The 11,756-nt window shown below is 34.6% G+C and overlaps 2 protein-coding genes across 2 annotated transcripts in view; both read right to left on the bottom strand.

Moving 5' to 3' along the window:
- LOC142350759 (uncharacterized) overlaps positions 1 to 9,806 on the bottom strand; it is an 18,216-nt gene extending 8,410 nt beyond the window's left edge. The window contains exons 1-3 of the mRNA XM_075402712.1: positions 9,621 to 9,806; positions 3,727 to 3,879; positions 1,043 to 1,150 (exon numbers count right to left, since the gene is read on the bottom strand). Coding sequence (XP_075258827.1) covers positions 1,043 to 1,150; positions 3,727 to 3,853 — 235 coding nt within the window. The 5' untranslated portion in view covers positions 3,854 to 3,879; positions 9,621 to 9,806. The remainder of the gene's footprint in view (positions 1 to 1,042; positions 1,151 to 3,726; positions 3,880 to 9,620) is intronic.
- The window catches only part of LOC142350947 (calcium-binding protein 39-like), a 613,053-nt gene that overhangs the window by 332,054 nt on the left and 269,243 nt on the right, over positions 1 to 11,756 (bottom strand). The gene's annotated exons all lie outside the window — the stretch shown is intronic.

The following is an 11,756-nucleotide window of genomic DNA, read 5'->3' as shown; positions in this document are numbered from 1 at the left end:
CAGGCTGGGAAAATCGAACAACTTTTTGTTAGTTTACGGAATGGACCAAACAAGCATTTATTTAAATGTCCTGGCAAAACCCCCCTGACCCGAGGAATCGAGGATGTGGAGTACGTAAACACTACCGATTTACGATTATTCGCCCGCCATTGTCGTATAAACATTTATTTGTACTATGACCCTGAGGGTGGGGAACAACCTTATTATCTAAAACTGACTGGAAAACATAAAGGAGTGCAAAATGGCGGGATATTCTTGAGATTTCAAGTGGTAGAGGGTGTGCAACACTGTCTCCTAATATATCGATGCCAATTGAGATAACCTTGACTTGTGCTTTTTATTCAATTATTTGCTAATTCATCGTCGCCTGTTTGTCTCATCAATCTAACCTGACAGCCTTTCATTATTCAACCTCAACCAATTCGTTTTGCCTTTATCCGGTTTTGTAACCTTGCTTACTTTTGTGCATATTTGTTTTAATGAGAATCTGGGGCACTATGTGTTTGCTTTCAAGAGAGTACTTAAATTTGTTCAATTTAGCTTTGGTGTTATCATCTTAATTCGATTGTCCTAATTGCGAGCTTTCTAAAGAGCCTACATACACATACTTTCGCCGCTTATAACAAATTATACTCAATTTCATGTTCGCTACATCAACTTAATCTTGTGCTTAATTTTCGATGCTTCATTGGTTTTAAGTGCATCTCTTAGTTGAATTTTTCAATTAATATCTCAGAAAACTTTGGAAAATTTCTGAAAATTTTTCTTAGATACTTATGAGATAGTTATTAGATAGACATTTAGGTTCTATTCTGTTTTGCCCCCCCCCTCCCCCCAGATTGGTGTGCATATATATTTTACTCCCCCCCCCCGAGGTGCACGTGCTAAATTCTTACATAGTAACGTGATATCTAATAACAAACATTGGGGGGGGGGCAAACAGAATAGTTCCGATATTTATTGTTGATTTTACCCTTTGGCATTTTACCTTTCCAAATAACCTACTGAGCTGGGGAAGGGGAGGCTGAGGAAGGCGACTTACCTTTAGACAACAGGTATCTCGGCGTCTCGTATAAACATGACATGACGAGTATGACGTAAATGACGGCAGTGAAGCACATAAGGAAAATGTAGATTCTAGATGCTAATTCTGAAAAAAAACAAACACGATATCACAGGTTATTAGGTCCCAAATGGTGTCAGTCAAATTTCATCTGCAATTTTTAAACCTAACCAATTTTTTTTTGCTTTATCTGATGTCAAAAATGGATAATTTCAAGTCGGCTTGTGTTCAAATACACTTTCTCTTCCTGTAATGAAAAATACAGAATTTTTTATTCTCCATTACATAAAGAAAAATATTATTAAGCGCTTGCACAGAAAAAGTTTTTGCCTGTTTTTCTTCTGAAAATATAATCAGAACCGACATTTGCAGATGTCTTGTTCTTAATGAATCTTATAATTAACAAATAACTTTTAACTTGCCGGTTATTGTCAGTCAACTTAAAATCAAAATCTAAAAGTTTGTATGAATCAAATGATTTTAAAAACAAACTACGGTATTTCAATAATTTTGCTGCTATCACAAACAACGAAAACTTCTCAAAAATCAAAGTGTCTGACTTCAAGAACGTAATCTGCAACATACCACACTAAATGCGGGTTTTAAGCAGCTTATTTGTAAGCACCAGTTACGCTTATCAAAGCCGATTTAAATGAACCGGTTAATAAAGTTAATAATTAAGAGTATCATCACAAACACATCTAACTACATAATCTAGAGTAGTTAGCAGTACGCTCCCTCGCAACGTCACACTCGTTTAAAACATCAGCGCAAAAAAAATGAGTTCGCGCCCTATAGTTCCATCTTTATAATCAATAAGCTAAGAGAAATTGCCTATTGTTAGTGCATATTATTGCTTTAAGAAATGTATTGACTTCGTTTAAAAACTTTTGAAGTCAGTTTTCAGGTCCGCAAAAGCGGTCATTAACAAGGAAAACTTACAATATGACTGATCAAAAAAAAACAAAATGCATAGAAACAACTTAGGCTGACAAAACAAAAAAGGCAACAATTTTACGCAGGATACTTTTTTGAAATCAGTTATACGAAAATATTTTAGGAAAATGTTTCAAGAATACATATTATTTTAACTCAATGCAAAAATTCAGAACCTGCTCAAGTTGTAAATTATCGCAAAATCGTGTTTATTGAAGCTAACACTTATGTGTGACACTGATGAACCCCGTTGGAGAAAAAAGAACTTAAGCATTTTTTGCAAAATTTTTGCCGATCACAAATTAAGTTTTGAGCTTAATGCATATCTGTGAACAACTGATTTAAAGTTGTCTGGGAATAATAGAATACAATATATTCGGTTGAAATTGGTAGAGAGCTAAGCTGCTATCATTTCTTATTTAAGGGACAGTAAAATTATCCAAACAACGGAGAAAATTTTATTATAATCAATGATATTAAGAATCTATGATACGGTTAGAACTACTATGAAACTGTGAAACTTGCAAAATTGTTCTATTTACTGTTTAATAAAAAAATCTATCAAACCAATCTGGTCTTAATAACCGAAAACTATATTAGTAACGAATTGCAGCTGCATAAATGACGGGACTAAATGATGGCCAGTTACTAATGAGACTAACCAAAGAAAAAATAAAAGTTACAAAAAATATAGAAAAAAAACCAAAAAATCATATTCTTATTATGTAACTACATAGAAAAAATTAGATGAAACAGAATTCAAACTGCCACACAAAAAAATTGTTTTATATTTAAAGTTTGTTACCACACAATTCTCTCATTTCAACTTTAGAAAATTTGAGTTGACACTTGATTGACATACGGTTAAGGCTGAAAAAATGGAGCTCAAAAGAAGGCACAACTGAAAAAAAGTCAATGCTCGTTTATTTCATCTTTGTTTATTTTAAGCTACTTTTCTCGTGCTTCTGTAAACCTTGAAATGGAACTTTGAAAAGAACATTTCTCTTTGCTTCAAATTTGATCATCGACTTTGAACGCATTAACTTTTGATACTGTTATGAAGTTTTATGTAACTGGCTACTGTAAGCTCCATTTTTTCGCCATCATACAGCACTAGAGTTTTCTCGTGTTACCCAGGTTGAGGTGAAATCCTGAAGTGACCTCTGACCAGACCGTGCCAGACGAAAGTGGCCTCTGATCAGACCATCCCTGACCAAAGTGTCCGCTGATCAGACTGAGGTGCGTTTGAAACACTGTTTGCTCTCGGAGTGCGCTCGAAGTTGTCTCTGATCAGAGCTTGCCAGACGGAAACGACATCTGATCAGACCAAAATGAGACCATTATACAAACAATTGGACGACAATGACTCAGACCAACCCCAGACCATTGTCCAGACGATTGTGCGCTCAAAATTGCTTCTGATGAAATTATTGTGCTCTCGAAATCGTCTCTGATCAGACTCAACTGCGCTCGACATTTTCTGATCAGTTAATGGTTTTCGCAATAAACGATTCTCTTTAATATTGCTAATCAGACCATTCCCTGACCAAAGTCAACTCTGATCAAACTATTGTGCGCTCGAACCATACCCCAGACCCTGCAATTTCGGTCTGGAAACACACCGCGTGCGTTGGAATTGGTTCTGATCCGAGGTCACTTCCGTCTGGCACCTCAACCCGGGTTCAAGGACACTTTAGGTGGTCACCAATGAATTTGTAAACCGAAACCTGACTGGAGGTAGTTGAATATGAAGAAGGCAGTCACAATGGGCAGAGAGCGTGAAAAAGCACTCGCCCACTCATCTGCCACCACGAATGAAACCCAATGATGCTCAGGGGCTATCAGCTCATACATATTGGGAAGCAACAGGGTCGCAGATCCTGAAAGAATTCCTTGGAATCTATTCTGTTTCGCCCCCCCCCCCCCAGTGTTGGATCTTTTCCGTTTGTGCCCCCCCCATCTCAGGGGGCGCATAGTATTTGCACCCCCCAGACGCACGTGCCATATTAGATAATGATTTACTATGTGATGGCACGTGCTCTGTAACTGGGGGCGCATAACGTACCGGGGGGGGGGGCACAAACGGAAAAGATCCATCTTTTATGATCCCCAGGCGCACGTGTTTGATATAGTAATTTTATATATAACAACAAATAATTTGTAACTGGGGGCGTAAAAAACACGGGAATGGGGGGGAACAGAATAGATCCGACCTAAGGGAAAAAATGGATATTTCCATTACAGCTCCCCAGATTTGTGAGAATACGCAGATCTTGAAAAAATTTAGGGAAAAAGAGGGTTTTTTTCCCATTATAGCCCGCCCATATTTATTAGTGGACATGTAAGGTACACCTGCTCCCAATAAAGTAAAAATACTGTAATGGGGGAGGGTTAATTTCCTGAGAGAAAGGTGTGAGGGGGAGAGGGGAGTTCAGGTAGTGAGGAAGACCCAAAAAATTTTAAAAAAAAACGATTTTATTATGAATAATCTTGACGAACTAAAAACTTTCACGCAATAATGTCTGAGTTTCAAAGAATATCATTTAGATTTGAATTATGAACGGAACTATTTTTTGAACTACAATTTTTCCATATATAAATTTATCCACACCTCCTCCTTTTTTCGCCCTAGTGTTTTTTTGGCCCAGTCACACAATTAAAAGCACTTTGCTTTTTCTTAAAAAAAGAATTGAGATGGCGAAGCGGGCAGAATAGATCCATTTTTAATTCTTTTCCTTAAATTATCTTTATATGAGTCCTAATTTGACAATTTTGGCATGTAGCAACTGATTTTTGATTTAAGCCACAAGCAAAATGGTGCTACGTTTAAACAGACACCCCGAAATTGTTTCAAAAAATTTGCACTGCTCTGTAAATGGCTTTTTTGTTTAAGTTCAGATAAATTAAGCAAAGGCCAAAAATTGCTTCTGAATGTTGAACTCGGTCTGATCTTGGGACGTTTATGTATTAGAAAAACTAGGTTTCGCTGGAAAATTTGGGTATTATCACCCAAGAAAAAAGCAATAAGTGCATGGGGGTTTCGCCAAAATATTTTTGGTGAAAAGATTAAGAGTTAAATGGATTAAATAATTTGTTCAGTTTATTAATTTGTGATTGGGAACAAGACAAATACACCAAGCTAAGGTAGCGGGATTGGTTCCATTGTTAATTCGAACTGAATTGATAGTCATAATAATGATCGATTGAAAACCACGATTTCATTAAATTATTTCTTCCATTTTTTAATAGAATTTGCATAGGTTATCGATTAAATGAAATGCTCATCAGACCTACCATTTAATAGTTACATGTTATATTCTCATGAAATGAAATGTTTAGACCCCTCACTGTTGCAGATTATAAAAAGCAACCCCAAATATAAGCTCCAGCAATAAATTTTAAGTATTTTATAAATGGGAGCAAAATAAGGGAGCAGGTTTGATTGAATTTTTCAAAACGGTTGCGCGCATTCTTTCGTTTTTGAGTCACCATCGAACAAAAGAAACGTTGCTACGTATTTGAACATTGGTATATACGTAAATTAATCTGATATAAAGTTTACAAAAGACCAAAGTTTTAACATAACCTTCTAAGAAAACGTTGCACCCTTGATCGACATCAAATTATTGTACAGATAGAAAACAAAAACCCTGGTCAGATAGTCATTCGCGAATCCTTCAACTTTGTTACCTATCCTATGACCTTATGACAAATTTTGCTGAAGGTTTATACCTTTACCCAGACAGCAAGTTAGTAATTTCAGTAAAAAGCGGACAAGAACTCTTTGCAATCATCTAGTGGAGCCACTTCAGGTGGGGTTAGTTCAAGCTTTCAACAGTCAAGCGTTGAACTAGGAGAAAGGAATCACATGTTTGACTGAGGAGATTTTTTTTTCAAAAACGAAAAACCGAAAACCAACAACATGAAATGTTTCAGAGTCTACGCCCACAGAAATAATTGTACAAGCAAAGATTGTGTGCTTATTTGAAACCCTTTCTTCAACCCAACTGACGGAAGATATGTTCTTAGTAACGCTTTGAAACCTTTTATTGGCTTTTCCGGAGTCATTTCATCTGAAGATAGACTTAAAGCCGGCCATATCCTCCCAGGTTTCGGGTGACTGGAGTGTTTGCTTCGGTTATAGTCAAATTTGACTACTTCAAATAAAAAAATTGGGTTTATAGCTGTCGACCAAAACTATAACAAAAAAATCACTCAAATGGCAGAAATGTGTTCATCAATCGAAAATGCCTAATTATGAAGCCGATCTGAAAATTGAAACGTCTAAAAAAGATATATTACTTCATCATAGAAATTGTTGATAGAACAAAGAAAGATTTTGTATCAGTTCTTGTCAAAACAAGTGACAAATCAATGTCATGTGCGCCTCTAAACAATATTGAATACATGGAAAATGTTGACTCTGAAGCTATTATAAAAAAATTGTTGGAAGCAAGCGAAAACTTAATCGTGAAGGCTCCTGACAATGGCTCAAATAAAAGTTGCAATAAATCATTTGATGCTGACAAAAGTGTCAAAAACTGATTGAAAAGTAAACAGCGAAAAAAAACAACATGACTACGGACATAAATTTTGTGTTTTTTATTATCTGCCCTTAACTTCTAATGTCATAAGTCATTGATTAATGATCACAATAAAGTGGAATCTTGAATCAGATCCCCATATGATCAGTTTTGACGAAAAATTATTGGAAGAAAAAATTTCCTTTTTTTTTCTTTTGCTTTCAAAGTGGGCGATATCCGCAGCTCTGAAAGCAGCATTTCTTTCTGGTCTATCATCAGGTCGCTTTTTTTCTTGAATCACTGGCGGCGTTCCCTTGATGCGGTATTCGCAGTAGTTGAAGATTCTTCGTTACGTATAAATTAAGTCTCCTATTTCTTCAAAAGTTAGTTCGTTATCTCTCTTGTGTCACTGAACATTTTATTTTTGGTGGGTATTCTCATAAGTAAAATGAAGGTTTAATGTATTTTTTTGCAAAACTGGCTAAAGTTATTACAACAGAACAATTGTCTTGTCGTCCAGAAAAAAATAATTAGGAGAACGAATGGAAGAATAATTCTTCTTCAAACTATTATGTCAATACTTATAAATTTTGATGAGTTTATTGTAATGGTATAGGAAAAAGTCGTTGAAATTATGTTAATATGTTTAATTAAAACATGGCTCAATGACAATTGCAACACAGACTGTTTTTAAAATTATGGCTACTAGAAACTAATTGCATGCAACTGAGAAGCGAAAGGAGAAAGAGTCTCAAACTACATTAAAAAAATCATTAAATGACATGATGTGTCTAGTTACAGAAAAAAAATTCTGACAGATATTTTCTACAAAACTAAAACTCAAAATCAAGATTGTTTTAATCACAAGCACTTGCCTGAAACCTATGTCAACCATAAACAAAATTTTACACACCACCTCAGTGATACCTTGCAAAAATTCAATTAAAATAAAAGTTAATTCCACATAAAACTTAATTGCAAGCTACAATTGGACACAGAAAAATCGTTTATTGAGAGCCTCTGCAAAACAATTTTTGATCCGTCAACTTTTAAAAACATGCGTTTTAAACAAAGTCAGATTTCACGCTACGGTGATGATGATGTAAAAACAAATATTATGAAGACTCATGGGCTCGTGGAGGCTACCATAAATCAGTTTATTCCAACTAAATTATCCAAACCTACTAACTGCACACATGGTTTGGTGAATAACGAGGCTAAAAATTTACCCACATTGAAAAATAACCTCTATGGAAAGTTTCCAACGTAAAAAATCTGACAAATGAAGTAACTTAAAGTGAAGTCATATAAATAAGAGGTTGCAGAAATTAGATGAAAAAAAACCACTTTGTTATATATCAAATTTATTTCAAACGCCAAAACAATATAAAAAACTTCTTTCAGGCAGTTCGTGAAGTTGAGGAAACCAAAAATTCACTTTATGGATCAACAAGTGCTCTGTCGATTTGTTCAATGATTTTTTCTGAAGTGGAATCTATGTTGACGCCAACCTCCAAAAGCTAAAACCAAAGAGTGAGATCAAAAAGGACAAAACAATCGATGGTTTTATGCTTTGTAATTCGAAGAATTTTGTCGAAGATTGTCCCAAAACGTTTTCACAGATCATTACAGTCTTAATAATTTCGTTCTCAAAAAACAAAAAATAACCGTTGTTCCTGTGCTCACAATCCTGTTTAATGCATCAAGAAGCTCGTGTTTCAAGATTGTTTGAACGGGGCAATAGTTATTTCACTCCATAAATCTGGAATTTGCTTTGCTCAAACAAGTTATTCTTTTTATTCTACCTATATTCTGCAAAATGTTTGAAAAATCCTGTTCGCCAAAATAAGCAGTTTTCTCGACTAAAAATCGTGTTTTTTCTCAAAAACGGTAGGGCTTCAGAAGAAAAACGTCCATGATTAATGCTCTAGTCAAGCAAACGTGTGAAATGCAAAAGTCCTGCAAAATGAATAATCCAGAAAAAAGCACAACGTCTATGGATTTACAAAAAGCTTTTGTTAAAGTGAATCATGAACAGCTGTTTAAAATACTTCTTGATCTGGGCTTCATAGGGTCTGTACAAGATCTCATGTCTTCCTATCCGTTAAGCAGAAGTCAGAGAGTTAGGATGGGTAATCAAATATCATCATTGGAAACTATTGGAGTTGGCGTGCCACAGGGTTCAGTTCTGAGACCTCGAATTATATATGGTTTCAGAAAACACGATTCACATCGTCCTGTGAGAGAGCGCAATCAGATCCTAACTGAAAAGGAACTGCATTTGATTAGAAAACTGCATTAGTTTTGAGGAATGGGAGTCCTTTGAAGGAACCTAAATTATTAATATTTTGTATTAAACTTGAGAAATTATCAAAATCAAGAAGTAAAACTAGATCCATCAAATCATCTAATAAAGCAACAGGACGTTGTTCCAAATCTACTGGCGTAAGGGTGAGAAAACTACTCAACGTCATGCTCCTCAAGTACAATCCCAAATTTGGTAAAAGTATAAAAGCAGTGAATAGAAACAAACTGGAAAAATGTATCTGTATGTGTGTTCAATGTTACATACAAAGCAATGCTGAACTAATTTCAAAATTTTACTGGGCTTCATTTCTTTAAGTTTATTGGCTGTCTTAAATTCGTTTTTGTCAAATAGTAATTTTAGAAAAGATTTATAGCCGAGTACCTTTAAACTGCTTCAAGGCTTCACTGTATTAGGCTTCTTTGAAGCCTATTGATGATCGGTTTGAACTGAGTGATGTGTTTGTGTTAAGTGCATAACTTTTCCTTAGCTTCCGAAAACCAATTTAATAATATAGGGGAGCAAGAAAAAGAGAAATACCATGAAAGATTTTTCATAGAATGTAGCGTTAATGATTTCATTGTTGATTCGAACTGAACTGATTATAATTATAATAATAATAATAATAATAAAAATAATAATAATAATAATAATAATAATAATAATAATAATAATAATAATAATAATAAGAATAATAATAATAATAATAATAATAATAATAATGATCAGTTGAGAACCAAGGTTACATTAATTTATATCTTTTCGTTTTTAAAAAATATATATTAACGCTTACCTCCAGCCAATGAGTAGATGGCCCTGAAAGCGATGAGCCAGATGATGTCCGGAGCAATACAGCACAACAGGCTCCAAAAGGCAATCCAGACAGAAGTCAAAAGAGCTGAAGTTCTTCTGCCAAATTTGTCACCCACCCAATCCCATATCAGGTAGCTAGAAGATGGGGGGATTAAGAGAAGCAATAATAATTTCAGCTCACAAATTGACAAAACGTATGGTAATTTTTAGGATTAGTACCGCGTCTATATACAAATAACAATAATCGACTTCTTGCTTTCAACCACCCGCTAGAAACAAAACAGTTTAGAAACGTCATATGAGCGCGTTTTTCTTTTATTTCACTGATCGAAGAAAAAAATACCAAGAAATACTGACAAGTTCGAGTAAATTTTTTTACAAAACTACATTCACTCACGCAATTTGTGTTAAACAAAAAGAATCTTGTTTATAAAAGCCAACTCTGAAATTGCCAGGTAAAAATTTTCCACATTCTAATCAAAGATTTCGTTTTCATGCAAAATCTTTTATGCTTTGTAAGTCGAAGAATGTTGTCGAAAATTGTCAAGAAATTGTCGAAAAAATTTTCACAGATCATTACAGTCTTAATAATTCCATTCTCAAAAAACATAAAATAACCGTTGTTCCTGTACTCACAATCCTGTTTAATGCATCAAGAAGCTCGTGTTTCAAGATTGTTTGAACGAGGCAATAGTTATTTCACTCCATAAATCTGGAATTTGCTTTGCTCAAACAAGTTATTCTTTTTATTCTACCTATATTCTGCAAAATGTTTGAAAAAGCCTGTTCGCCAAAATAAGCAGTTTTCTCGACTAAAAATCGTGTTTTTTCTCAAAAACGGTAGGGCTTCAGAAGAAAAACGTCCATGATTAATGCTCTAGTCAAGCAAACGTGTGAAATGCAAAAGTCCTGCAAAATGAATAATCCAGAAAAAAGCACAACGTCTATGGATTTACAAAAAGCTTTTGTTAAAGTGAATCATGAACAGCTGTTTAAAATACTTCTTGATCTGGGCTTCATAGGGTCTGTACAAGATCTCATGTCTTCCTATCCGTTAAGCAGAAGTCAGAGAGTTAGGATGGGTAATCAAATATCATCATTGGAAACTATTGGAGTTGGCGTGCCACAGGGTTCAGTTCTGAGACCTCGAATTATATATGGTTTCAGAAAACACGATTCACATCGTCCTGTGAGAGAGCGCAATCAGATCCTAACTGAAAAGGAACTGCATTTGATTAGAAAACTGCATTAGTTTTGAGGAATGGGAGTCCTTTGAAGGAACCTAAATTAATAATATTTTGTATTAAACTTGTGAAATTATCAAAATCAAGAAGTAAAACTAGATCCATCAAATCATCTAATAACGCAACAGGACGTTGTTCCAAATCTACTGGCGTAAGGGTGAGAAAACTACTCAACGTCATGCTCCTCAAGTACAATCCCAAATTTGGTAAAAGTATAAAAGCAGTGAATAGAAAGAAACTGGAAAAATGTATCTGTATGTGTGTCCAATGTTACATACAAAGCAATGCTGAAATTTTACTGGGCTTCATTTCTTTAAGTTTATTGGCTGTCTTAAATTCGTTTTTGTCAAATAGTGGAATTTTCAAATAGTAATTTTAGAAAAGATTTATAGCCGAGTACCTTTAAACTGCTTCAAGGCTTCACTGTACTAGGCTTCTTTGAAGCCCATTGATGATCTGTTTGAACTAAGTGATGTGTTTTTGTTAAGTGCAGAACTTTTCCTTAGCTTCCGAAAACCAATTTAATAATATAAGGGAGCAAGAAAAGGAGAAATACCATGAAAGATTTTTCATAAAAGGTAGCGATAATGATTTCATTGTTGATTCGAACTGAACTGATTATGGTAATAATAATAATAATAATAATAATAATAATAATAATAATAATAATAATAATAATAATAATAATAATAATAATAATAACAATGATCAGTTGAAAACCAAGGTTTCATTAATTTATATCTTTTCGTTTTTAAAAAATATATATTAACGCTTACCTCCAGCCAATGAGTAGATGGCCCTGAAAGCGATGAGCCAGATGATGTCCGGAGCAATACAGCACAACAGGCTCCAAAAGGCAATCCAGACAGAAG

The sequence above is a fragment of the Convolutriloba macropyga genome, chromosome 12 (genome assembly GCF_964194025.1).
Source record: "Convolutriloba macropyga chromosome 12, txConMacr16.3, whole genome shotgun sequence".
NCBI classification, from domain to species: Eukaryota; Metazoa; Xenacoelomorpha; order Acoela; family Convolutidae; genus Convolutriloba; species Convolutriloba macropyga.
Note: the sequence above shows the minus strand (reverse complement) of the source record. Positions and strands in the feature narration are given on the sequence as shown.